The sequence below is a fragment of the Myodes glareolus genome, chromosome 15 (genome assembly GCF_982192425.1).
Source record: "Myodes glareolus chromosome 15, mMyoGla1.1, whole genome shotgun sequence".
NCBI classification, from domain to species: domain Eukaryota; kingdom Metazoa; phylum Chordata; class Mammalia; order Rodentia; family Cricetidae; genus Myodes; species Myodes glareolus.
Window position 1 is genome coordinate 47,764,697 of NC_142040.1, and position 13,651 is coordinate 47,778,347.

The following is a 13,651-nucleotide window of genomic DNA, read 5'->3' on the forward strand; positions in this document are numbered from 1 at the left end:
ATTCAAGCATATTTAGTTTTGGAATCTTTCCTTACTTTTTCCCAGTTGAGATCAGTATGGTATACAGTGTCTCCTGAATTCATATTACCTGTTTAAAAAATTTTTCCCTACTTCCATCTACAAACCCATTGATATACTATTTTATACACCCGAGACAAATGTCTTCAATGTATATTCATCTCTCCAGTACTATGTCTGATACCTTGGTTCAAATTCCTGCCCCTTTCTCCTGAATTACTAAGACCTTCTTTAAATTCATCAAAGAACCACTGTTGTTTCCTTCCTCTGTCTTCATTGGAATCTCTCCTCTCCCGCCATCACCCACCTCCGGTCACTCTTTTCCTCCTTCCCTTTTCAGTTAATCATAGACGCCTAGTACATGGAATATATAAAAGAATCAACCACTACATTCATCTTGTATAAAAATTGGACTTTTAAGCCATTAACCCCACCACCACACACACACACCAAATTGCAAGATTCTCATAATAAACACCTATAATGCTTGATCTCATGGATGTTATGTTTGTTCTTGTCTTCTTTGACCTCCCAGCGGTTTTCAACTGCGTTGACTTTCTCCCCATTAGCTCCTTCCTCTCTAGCTGTTGCCTTGTCTTTCACAGATTCCTGCCCATGCAAGAACATTAAACATTAATCTCTTTAGACTAAGATTGGCTTCACCACCCTTGTGCTGGGGAATCCTACTCGTATCTGCAGCCTTAACGTTTTTTTCATGGACTTAATGAATTGAATCCTTAACACAAATTTCTCTGCTGAGTTCTAAGCAGAAATACCCAAATTCCTCCAACTCTCCTTTGTCCACATGTGCTACGGAACCTCAACTTCAACACGGGTAGTAAAAGATCCAGTTTATCATCTTTCCCTGCCTGAAATGATCCATCCTCTAATGCTTCCCCTTTCAGCAAGACCCAGTGCCTCTTCTCCTAAGGACACACTAAGAATTAAGGAAGGTTGCCTGCCATCATAACTTACCACAAAATTAGCAGAATGTATTTTAACACACACATAGTTTACCTGCTTCATTCTAGTTTGCCACATACACACATATAATTTATCTACTCCTCTCTTCTTTCACATCCGAACCCTTGTTCTAAATTACCATCCCTTTTGTACCTGAATCTCTATAACAACACCACAGATTATGTACCACATCCCTCTTCTCTATACTTAGACCTCTCCAAAACTATTTTTTCACTAAAGTCAGAGCCTATCTCTTTTTCAAAATCCAAATCTGTTATTTTCACATGCTTCCTTGCTTAAAAACCATCAGAATTGTACTGCTAAGGAAATAAAGGGAGATTAACCTCTTTTAGACACCCTAATTCCCATCATACACCAATTCTGGGACTACATCTTGTTGCATGCTTTTGTATTTTGGCACTCAGCCACACTGGCCTTTCTCACTTCCAGGAAAGTCACATGCTGTCTCATTTTGAAATTTTTCACGTGTGATGTCCTTTCTCATATACATTCTATGTTTTTAACACTCTCCACATCCTCTCCCTGACACACACTCTTCACTGTTCCTAACCTTCCAAGTAACATCAATTTTTCTGATTGCATGCTCTCTCTTTAATATCATGGATATTGTTAGCAATTTTCTACGTACTATTGTGCTGGTTTGATCAGCATCTCTCTGCCCCCACAAGGTACAGAATGTGAGACACAATTTGCTCAGTCCAGTCTCAGAACCTAAGAGAGTGCTCAGAGCATCATAAATGATCCATGAGTATCTGAAAGACAAATGAACAAAACTCTCATCTCTTCCTTTTTTCCTTTGTTTTAGTTTAGTTTTCTGAGCTCAACAGCAATTTTAGGTTGGAAAATAGCAAAGGAAGTGAGCTGGAAAGGACATCTCCGATGGAGTATTTCATGACAGCTTATTTAGGGAGGCCACAGTGAATGGTCTAATTCAGAAGCTAAATAAAAATCCTTCACCACAGCCTGCTCTCCTGAATCCAAGCTTACCTCTTGGAACTCTCGAGGTCACTGTTCCCTCTTCTCTCTGTTTTCTTTTGTTTCAGATATGATGACAAAGTCAAGGGGCCTTTGTCAACCAGGACAGAAACAATCGGGATCCGAGTGTGTTTGCATGTCTCCAGAAGAAGACTGCAGGTAGGAAGAACTCTGAAGTGTGTTTGCAAATCGAGGAAATCAATTTAGGGTAGTCAGTTTGATGGAGAAGCTGACCTTGACACACAAAAGCAAAACATTAATATTCACATAAATGAAACTCCTACGTTCAGGTGAGTTCATCTTTTCTTACTGGGGAGCAAGCTCTTTTAGATGATTTCTTTTATTTTTGATATTAATATACAATTATGTGATTTCCCTCTTCTCTTTCCTACCTCCAATACCCCTCCAGGGAGCAAGTATTTTAAGTTATGTCTTAGTCTGACTCCTGAAGTTTGTGTTGCTTTTGTATATTTAAGCAGTCTAATTTTTGTGTTAAAAATTACTCTTGCCCATTTAAAGTTTTAAACTCATTCTGGAGTACCTGCCTATGTGTCACCATGCTCCCCTCCGTGATAATAATGGACTAAATTTCTGAAACTGTAAGTCATCCCCAATTAAATGCTTTCATTATGGTCATGGTGTATCTTCACAGCAATAGACAGTGATTAAGACTGTAAGTTCTTTAATTTTGTACAAAAGACACATGCTTTTCTCAACTAGTATTAAAGAAAAATATTGAAAAAATTCAGAAGATAAAATATTTAAAACAAAAATTTGAAACCTGTATACCATCACTTTTAAAGCTTAAATGACTAAACATTTGCAAATATAGAATTTCTAAGTTCCAAAAATATAACCAAATTTTCAAGTAGCAAAATAAAATCTACATCAAAATTTAAAATATCCATAACTATAATTGCTACTACAGAGATCACCAAAGACCTAAATGTCTCACTTTGTATAGCATAACCACAAGTGTGCATTGCCATAATAGAGATATCAAATCACCTTGGTGTGTAATATTTTTTCATGGAAAAATACTTATATGATTATAACCTACTATGAGGAAAGCCCTTCTAAATAAGACTTTAGGAAAAATAGAAAATTTAGGTGGGAAATTTTATTCAAATTTGAGTTTATATGTAAAAAGCATACTTCATTTGTTGGAAATAATAAAAATAAAAACCAGTCAATATTTTATAAAAAAAAGTTTCAAACTCCACCAGGCCATCACCTTGCTTCCTTATTGAATATAGTTTAAGCTAGTAACTCTAATAAGTTGGAGTAAAGAAAGTGTTATGAGTATGAATCACACACATGTGCACGTGCACACACATACACACACACACACACACACACACACACACAAGCTAGTTATTTCTTTAATGCTGGGCAGGAAACAGGAAAACTAGAACTGCTCACGTGATTACTGTCTCCTCTCTGTTGCTATAACTGTCTTTTTTCTTTACTGAACAAGCCCAGGGGTGTCAATATTGCTTATTACTTTTAGGGATAAGTAATCTCAGCTGAATGTAAAAAAAATAAAATAAAAATCCCAAATATCATTTGTTTAATAAAACTTTATTTTTCTTTCTCACACACACACACACACACAAAAAGGTGAGAAAACATGATCGGTTGTAGTGGTTTGAATGGGAATGACCCCATAGGCTTTTGTATTTGAATACCTGGTCCCAGTTTGTGGAACTGTTTGAGAACAGTTATGAGGTATAGCATTGTGACTTCTTTTATGGATTTATTTTAAAAAGAAAGAAAGAACGAAAGGAAGGAAGGAAAGAAGTAAGGAAGGAAGGAACGAACGAACGAAGAAACGAAGGAAGGAGCAAAGGAACAAACAGAAGTTAACTATTAGGGAATCAGTCTGAAAGATATACCCTCACGATCCTGACTTTCTTCCCCACCTTCCCAGATAGAACAGGTCACGCATCTCTTTAGCCTCCTCCTTATCCCTCTTGTGTGTCCCTCTAGCTTCCCCTGAGTTGGCCAGAAAACTCTATGATCCTCTCTGGCCAGCTGAATGCGGGCTCCACACTCCGAATCAGGAGCTGACTCCATTGGCAGTCTCAGAGCAACAACACAAATCTTCCCCAACAGTGTGGTCTTATCAAGGAACGTTTGTCACTGGGTGTGGGCGTTGAGGGTCCACAGCATCCCGGGTTAACTGTCTCTCTGCTTCACGCTAACGGATCACGATGTAAGCTCTCCGCTACTGCTCCGGCACCGTGCCTGCCTTCCTGATGCCATGCTCCCCACCAAAGTGGTCATGGACTCTAACCCTCTGGAAGAGTTAGTCCCAAATTAAACACTTTACTTATAAGTTGTCTTACTCGTGGTCTTACATCACAGCAGGAGAAAAATAACTAAGGCATGGGTCTACCATTTCAGATAAGACAGAGGCTCCTCCTTCTGTATGTTTTTCCGCCTTTAAGATTTTTCAGGGTCTGAGATTGCTCTACAAGAGCAAGAAGGAAGACTACAAGTGAAAACATTTTTGTTCTGTTTAGTTCTGTTTTCCTGGAAGACCCGTCTCTTGCTTCATCTTGCTAATTTTCTCTGAGTCAGATTAGCTACAGGGCCTGAGACAGTAACAGAACGAGTGCTGCGGAGGAAGTCAACAGGCTATGCGCCGTTGTGAAAGCATCGCTTTTAACGCTTGTTAGCTCTCAGATTTCTCTGTACAAGTGTGGACAAACATTTGTAAGTACTCAGTCCCCATTATCTGGGAGAGCACAGTAGGTCTTTTTCTCTATAATCCCTCCAGTTTACATGAACCCAAAGGTGGCCCAGTTTGTGCTCCTCAGCTTTTTCCACAAATGGCTTCTTCCTTGTGGAGTCCTGTCACCAGAAGACGCTTTCTAGAAACTACTCGAAATATTCATATTGTCCTTTTAACAAAGGAAGTTTCTTTCTTAAGCGAATGTTCTACCCCTGAGCTACACCTTCCAGCCCTTCCTCTACCCATCATTTCTCCTCCTATGGAGTGAGGACAGTGAGAACGGCTAGCCCATGGCTTATTTCTTCTGAACAGGGAAAGGAGCCTTTTGTTCCAGGGCATAAACGCTACTTTCTGGAAATAACTTTACATATTGGGGCACTGACTGTTCACTCTGCAGCAGACACCAAAGAAAGAACTCAGATTTGGAGTAATTTGAGAGATCTGTGCTCTCAGCCACAAGAAAAACTGATCATGTATTATACATTCACATTAGCAGGATGCATCCTCTTCTCTGGAGTTGCAGGGAATCAGCCAAGGAATGGCTTAAAGCCTAGTGCTCTAAAGCTGAGCACAAACACATTTACAATGTGAGATAGTGATCCAGATACTATGCAGCAGCAATTGATTAGTTATTTAGAGTTCCCAGGAGATACAGACCCTGGGCTACGTTGATCGGGGTAAGCCAAAACTGCACTTGATACAGTAAAGAGAAAGAATGTGATGCTGGAGGGTGCTAGCAAGGAAACAATCTCAAGAGTTTGCATATTTGATTGATGTAATTGCCAGGCAGTAGAGGGACTTGGGAGACGGGAAAATAAACCAGGACAGTTGGTTGGAGTCAATCATAGAAAATTTTGGCTACTCAAGTGTTCAGACTTAAACTTGAATTCACTTACAAGCAATGCCAAGATTAGGACTGGAAATCAAAAATATGAGTCTCAGAAACAATATGAGATGAAATGGGGTGGGGCTGGAAGGAGAAAAAGTGACAGTGAAAACAGCCTAGTGAGGAAACTTGAGTGGCTAGTTATTACATTGGCTCTATGCCGTGTGTGTGTGTGTGTGTGTGTGTGTGTGTGTGTGTGTGTGTGTAGGCGCTCACGCGTGCGCGTGTGTGTTTGCATTCCTGCCCTCACTTGTAACACTTGCTTTCCTTCCATGCACAGTAATTATTCAGAAGACCTTTGTATATTTGATGTGGGATCCAGCCAATACTTCACTTCATCTGCTTGCAAATTTTTGGCTGAAAAATGTTTAAACAACAACCGGTTCCATTTTGTACACGCTGGTTCTTGCCAAGAAGGCCTCCAGCTGGAATGGGGTCTTGAGAGGCTAAAACTCGCTCTGAATAGCACCAAGAGAGTGTCCTGTGGCTATGACACCTGCTATGACTGGGAACAGTGCTCAGGTGAGCTCCTGGGGTAAATACATGCTAGAAACATTCTTAGGTGAGTTCTACTCGGGTGGCGTGGTGTATTTCCTCCCCGTTTATACATCATATTTCTAGAATAACCCGACTTTAATCAAAAATTGTTTTTTTAATAAAGTTTTCGTGATCTAAACAGAAAATGCCAAGGTAACCAACCACAAATTGAAAGTAACTAATTACCTTATTAATTCAGGTGCTCATCTTGCCAACCTTTTCCTGTGCTCACGTAGTCAGTGCCATCCTTAGATTCGAATAAAGGGGGCACTTTCCTGCTCTCCAGCTTTGGGTAGCCCCTGCCGTACCCCAGTTGAAGAGTCGTCATGAGAATTATCTAATTTCTCCCTGCTGGTTCAGACTCCATTGAGCCAACTTTCCTATCTGGATAAGATTGGGTTTAAGTGTGGGTACCAGTTGCTGAAAACTTTTCCTTAAATTTCTTTCATCCCTCTACTAGTGGCCAGGGCTGCACATGACTGGCAGTTTTATTTAATCAAACAATCTGAGCCCAAGCTCAGGGTTGCACTGGACTCAAACATTGTTTTTCCCTCTGGAACAATCTTTGATCTTCTACTGCGTCTCTTTGTCGCCTGACCTATAAGGTCAACCAGATCTCCACAAATGGCGCCAGGACCTGTGTGTACAGTATCGTTTCTGTTCCAGAGGTAGATTATAATTCTCAGGGCACAGCCTAGTGAGTAAAGAATTCTGAAAGGACTATTTGCCCAAAATTGTTTGAAACTGGACTACTAATACTGTACTGACATTCTCATTTGGATCACTCGCTATAAGATAGACACATCCATTAAAAAATTGTCCCTGGTGCCTGTCTCATACATCTCAGGGGCTGTCCTGCATACAATGCACATACATGAAAGATAAAGTGGGAATATGTTATATAGGATAGTTTATACATTTATGGATTCATTTAATACAACATTATATAAATATAACTTTATCCCATGTCCTGATATTATTGTCACATATTTTTTAATATCTACAAAAGTCTGCAAATATTAACTATGACTAATATAATATTAACTATCCAATTTTACTTTATTTATTTATTTATTTATTTTGGGTTTTCGAGAGAGGGTTTCTCTGTAGCTTTGGAGCCCGTCCTGGAACTAGCTCTAGTAGACCAGGTTGACCTTGAACTCATGAAATCCACCTTGCTCTGCCTCCTGAGTGCTGGGATTAAAGGCGTGCGCCACCACTGTCCAGCTCAATGTTTAATTAGTTTAACTTTCCCCTGATATGTTGGTATTATAAACAGTGTTAAAACAGAAAAATTTGTCACAAATGACTCTAAAATCATTTCTTTAACATATGCCTCAGAAAGTGAAACTTATGAGTAAATAATGTTTAATGAAGTTTTTATTCACACATTGACAATTTCTTACAATATACTTCTATCATGTTCTTCCTCTTCCCCCAAATTTCTCCCAGATTCTCTCCCTAAATATTATTTTTAAAGTATAAAATGCTCATTAATACAATGCATTAACCTACTTTCTAGAAATAGTCTTACAATATCTTCCTCTTTATCACATACGCTACTCATCTGCTGACACCCTCACCAAGCCTTGAGGTTGTTACTCCATTAGAAGCTGCCAATTTGCATTAAGGTGAGGCATTGTGCTCCCATTCCACTTAAGTGAATTGCTGTTGCCATCACTTGGTGAACTGGAAGGAAGTGGAGACTTCATGGCTGTACATCTACTCCGAAATAATATCTGCCCTGAAAATGGGAAGTTTCATATCATTTACAAAAAAAAAAAATGGTTAGGGATTAGGATTTAACGTAACTCACATGGGCATCTACATGACCCTTATGACACATTTTCAAGAATTGTATCTAAGATCTGGAAAAGAAGCACACAGTAGAAACCTGTGGAGTTGCTGCATGTCATCACCTGACGTCCAAAAGCATCCCCTTCCATTCATTGAGAGGAGAAGAAAATGCCTTACTCAAGTCCACACTACCTCTGATCAGTTTAAAACTGATAACCAAAGTCATATTCTTCAACAGGCCACAAGGTGTAACCATAACAGAGGAAAGACGTGGCTTCGCATAGCACAGAGCAGCTGATTTAGCCCTTCCTCAGGAGAATAAAATACCCAAGTCTTTAAGTCTGTGTCACATCTGAACAGGGCAATTCCACACGAGAGAGGGCCTGATTCAGACACCACCCAGCGCTAGATACTATAAAATTTCTTCTAGATAAAAGTTCTACTATGCATATTTTAGTTGTTTGGCCAACAGCATTAATCATCTGACATCTGTCTCCAAAACAAGATTTTGTGGTAGAAAGGAGCTGCAAGTATTAGGTAGAATGCTTTTTATATACAACCATTTTCATGGAGAATTGTAATACACGGATATTATTGTCAGAAGTAAAGACAGAGCCAGGCATGGCAGTTCAGACCTGCAATCCTAGGACGTGAAAGGAGAATTTGATGAGTTCAAAGTTGGGCAGGGCTACGTGGTGATTTCCAGGCCAGGCTGGGTTACAGCACGAGAGTCTGTCTCACTATCCCTTCTACGGAAAAATAAAACGGTTTGGACAGCCAGATGATTTCTAAAACATGGCCTCTGACTTTACTGTCCAAGTTGGACGTTAGGAAGATGGTTAACATTATCTCGCTTTCTTCCTTGCAATCAGAAAGGTATTTACGGAACACTTCCTTTAGAGAGATTTTGTTTTACTATTTTACTGCAAATTCTTTTCAAACCTGTGTGACATGAAAACAACTGTTGCAATACAGCTTCACTGAAATACCTGCTTTACTCGGGCACCCTCGCAAAATACTCTGCTTTGCTAAGCGCCCGCAGATTCTGCTAACACAAGCTCATGTGTTACAAGAAATACTAAAATGTTTGAACACTTACATAGTATTTCTCAAATTAGTAGAATGTTTAGTATTAATAAAACAAATGTATAAGCATTTCTTAATAAAATGATTTGCTTATTTAATTAAAAGAATAATTTTGGTTCTGTACATAGTTAAGCAGCAAAAAGAATCTTTTTCTAAGGAAATAATCAGGCTCGGTATTATTTTCTATTTTTATTGATTCTTTGATACTTTTGTACAGGTATACATGTCTCTTCATCATATCCAAGTCAAACTTCCCTCTCCACTTCCCTTGGCCATACTCCAAGTATTTCTCTCTTCTGCCTCCATGTCCCCTTCTTCTCTTCCTCCTTCTCCTCACCCTCTAAAACCCACTAAGTACAGTACTGCATGGTTGTGGGGCCATCCTCCTGAGCATGGACAGTCTACCAACAGCCACACCCAAGAAGAAAAATAATTCCCTTTCTCCCAGCAAGCATCAATTACCAATAGCTCCTTAGCTCATGAACCTCCCTCCCTTTTAACCGGCTTGTTTTGGCGCCAATTACCAATAGCTCCTTATCTCATGAGGCGCTCTCCCTTTTGTATGGCATGGTTCATGCAGATGTTATGCAGTTACCTGCCCTGGATTCATGAGCACAAAGGGCGCATTGTTTTCTGAAGGCAGCATTTCACAGCATTCTCCCCACCCTCCAGCTCGTACATCCTTCCCACCTTCTCATCTTTGATGTTCCTTGAGTCTTCTGGGTGGGGGTGAAGTAATATAAATATCCTATTTAGAGTTGAGAATGCAACAATTTCTTATGCTCTGTCCTTTAACCAGCTATTAGTCTTCACATTGGCTGACTGCCCATGGCGTAAGACGCTTCTCAAATCAACGTTGAGAGCAGCTTGACAATATGTCCACTTAACAAAACAACGGCAGGGGCATCACACACACACACACACACACACACACACACACACACACATACACACACTGCTCCTAGAGCCTCTGACCTTTCCAGCTGAGGGCATGAATAACATTGGGAATGGCACCAAATAATAATACAAACTAATCTATTTACAAAGAAAGAATTTAGAAATGTATTTTATAGCAAACCCACAAATTGCGGTCCTAGTAATGTTAAGTTGAATTGAATTCCATCTTTCTTAAACTATGTTTGAGATTACAGTGGGCCCTTTACCGCTCCTTTCCTTCCCTATTTAAAATGGAATTATTAAAAAAAAAAAACTTAGAAGAGTCAAAAGTGGAATATCAAAGTAGCAAGATGTTCTCTTTTCAAAACTTAGAAAAGAAATGGCTCCCTTAGGGGGACCTATTTTTATGGATATTAAATGTTCTTTTTGAATTACAAGAATATTCACTACCAACAAACCAACCAACAGAAAGGGGAAATTCATTCAGCAAAAACCCATTTAGCGTCCCACCTCTGGAAGTTCCTGTACAGTCTGGTGAGGGGGCTGAACATAAAGGATGCTTTGTTCCCTTTAGAATGTTCACAGTGCTCAGAGAACCAATATGAAAGAGCTCTTGCATGACTCACTTTAATGCAAAGGGGTGTGATAAGATCTGCCAGAGAGAGATGAGTCTTCCGGCCTGGATTTGATAAGCATGAAAGTGTGAGGACTGGGTGTTGAAGGATTCCTTGCTAGACATGGTGGGAATGACCCTTAGGTGCTGAAAATAAACAGGCTTGGTACATGGAAGCCATAATGAAACACACACACACACAAAGAATGATGATGGCATCTTCCCAAGACCTGAGAGGACTGGTTTTCTGATGCAAGGTGGAACAATCCCTTGGCCTTCTCCAGTTCCATCTCTCTGACAATAAATGAGATTTTTCCCACTACCCTTACCTTCTCCAGTTGGCTATGTACGGGCTAACATGGGCAAGTTCCAAGTTCAACAAGACACTCTGCCTCTGCGTGATAAGGTAGAGAACAATCCAGGAAGATAGCTGATGGCAACCTGTGTCCTACATATACACTTGCACACACACACACACATACACTAAAAAGGAAGATGATTGCATAAACACAATATTTACATGAATTATGCAGTGATTAGGTGCCCCCAAAACTGGCCCTCATAGAGCAATCATCCAAATTAACTACTTATTAGAAATACAAACCACAGGTGCAACCAAATAATATCCTAGTATGAAATGAGTAACTATGACACAGTTATATAAACATGCTGAGGCTTGTAGGTCATTTATTAAAATATCTGCCCCTACCATGTACTAACTGTTTGATCACAGGCAAACTTTTGAGGTCAGTTTGTTCATCGTAGAACTGGCATAAGACAGGTATGCCATAACAAGCTTATGGCCATAACAGACTTACGGTCATACAGACTTACGGTCATAACAGACTTACAGCCATAACAGATGTACGGTCATAACAGACTTAAGGTCATAACAGACTTGTAAGGATTCAGGAAAGCATGTTAAGTGCCCGGCACAATGTATTGGTTCAGAGTTCATATCCAATAAATAATGACTATAATGTTAATAAGAAGAGCCCAGAGTAAAGGACAGAATGCATCACAGATCTTGTCTTCGTGGTTTAATAGAGTGAATGAGAGAAATAGTTCGAATCCTGATTGGATGGAAAAGGTCAGCAATGGCCCACTTCTAGAACTTTACTAGCTTAAGAAAATATTCTCCTGTCTCAAATTCTCATCTCACCATTCAACAACTGTTGGGTCCTTTAGAATGTCACCGTAATTCAATTTTCTCTTCCTTGCCACCAAGGATCTCGGTAATACAGAAAGGGATTAAGTAAAACCAAGCCGCCAAGGCCTGTCTGAGATGACTCACACTGTCTCTTTCTTTGCAGCCCACACTTCCAACTGTGTCTGCCTGCTGCCCCCACAGTGCCCCAAGGATGGGAACCAACTCTATTGTGTCAAAATGGGATCGTCTACACGCGGGAGAACAGTAAACATCTGTACAGTGGGAGCTGTACGTTGTGCAAACAGAAGGATAGAGATACTGAACCCTGGGAGGTGTCTGGATTAGCACAGTCACTGAGAAAGGAATTTACCCTTCAAAAACAGCGCCTCCAAAAGCAGAGAAGAACACAAGGACAGGAAGCGGGGAAAGCCGATAGATGGGAACAAAATATAATGACACGTTTATGATAAAATCCATTACTTTGTATGATAGCCTAAAAAAAAACAATATTTAGAAGCATTATATGAAAAGAAAACTGTCATGGTCATAAAATTACTGGAAAAAAATTGTGTGGTCTTTATATCATTACCTTCCCATCAACTCACCATTCGATCACCTCCTATCTAATGTTGTCCTGTGTCATATTTCTGAGATGAAACATCCGTATCGATCCGGTAAATTATCTTACACTGCACAAAACACACTGGGGCTTCTGAGGACCTTGGAAGCCTGTGATAAACATTATCCTCACAATTAGAAACAATAAAACCTGTAACATTTTTCAATAGCTCAATAAATGGACAGCTTCAGAGTCCATAATACACATTACAAACACCCAGCCTTTATGTTTTCATTACACTAATAATTTCTCAGTTTCCCTAATGTAGAAAATACTGTCCTGTGTCCTTGGTGATACTGCGGCAATCACTGGGGGATAGCGTTTTAAAAACACCTAGTTTTGAGATGAATCATAGCAGAGCTGGCCCTGATTTCATTTTGTTTATTTCATTATTTTTTTTCTAAATAGAATTTTTTCTGTGAAACAGTCCTGGCTGCCCTGCAACTCACTCTGTAAACCCCAGAGATTCTCATGCCTCTGCCTCCCAAGTTCTGGGATTAAAGGCCTGGGTCACCACCACCCAGCTGACCCTGATTTCATCGTTGGTCAAAGGCATAGTCTCTTACTTCTTACTCACCCTACAAGTGGATGTGCAGCCCGTATTTTCCTGACTCTCTAACTCAGTGGGGCTCCTGCTTCAGGGAAAGAGGCAATGAGCCCGAGTACCTGATAGAAATCTTCCTCTACTTTGCATGTTAAATGCAGACCTTTCTCCTCTCATTAATCATAGAATTTTGGGAACATCTAAAAACCTTGTAACATAAAATGAGAAAAAAATGAGGAAGGAAATACCCTGAGAAGACGTATTTCCCGAGCGTTATTGGAGTTGAGTGGGCCCTCTCCCTAGGACTCTCCAGCCCATTGTCCTCCCAGTCAGGCTACCTGGCAGTAGTGGAGGCTGTGAGCTCCTCCTGCCTTCAGCATTCCTGAGACAACTGAATAGGACCGCATGCCGAGTGGCAAGAAACTTTCTTCAAAGCTGACTTGGCTCTGTTCCACCTAGTTCTCCTGTGAGATCCATAATTCTTCCCTATGAAACAGACCTCAGGAAGGAAAGGAATCCAGGAGGGGAGGGGGATCGCCCTGCAGGAATATACATTCTGTGTTTATAGGGCAAGTTCTAGTTCCCTCCTCTCTCCTGGGTGAAAAGGGGATGCTAAAAAAAAAAAAAAAATACTCCTCCAGCCACACAACCAAAGCCACCACGGAGTCATTTGTGGGGCAGAGGCTATCTCTGTCTAAAGTTAAATGTGAGCAGGCACGGTAAGAAGCCACCAAAAACATATTCTGCATGGATAGAACAGTTTTAATTTAAAAAAAAAAAGCGGGGGGACTGCTCAGCTGCCTTGAAA

The 13,651-nt window shown here is 40.2% G+C and overlaps 1 protein-coding gene across 1 annotated transcript in view; it reads left to right on the forward strand.

Annotated features, from left to right (window-relative positions):
* The window catches only part of C6 (complement C6), a 77,427-nt gene extending 64,915 nt beyond the window's left edge, over positions 1-12,512 (forward strand). Inside the window, exons 16-18 of the mRNA XM_048428532.3 lie at positions 2,046-2,136; positions 5,881-6,122; positions 11,844-12,512. Of these exons, the coding sequence (XP_048284489.3) occupies positions 2,046-2,136; positions 5,881-6,122; positions 11,844-12,025 (515 nt within the window). The 3' untranslated portion in view covers positions 12,026-12,512. The remainder of the gene's footprint in view (positions 1-2,045; positions 2,137-5,880; positions 6,123-11,843) is intronic.
* The last annotated feature ends 1,139 nt before the right edge of the window (positions 12,513-13,651 follow it).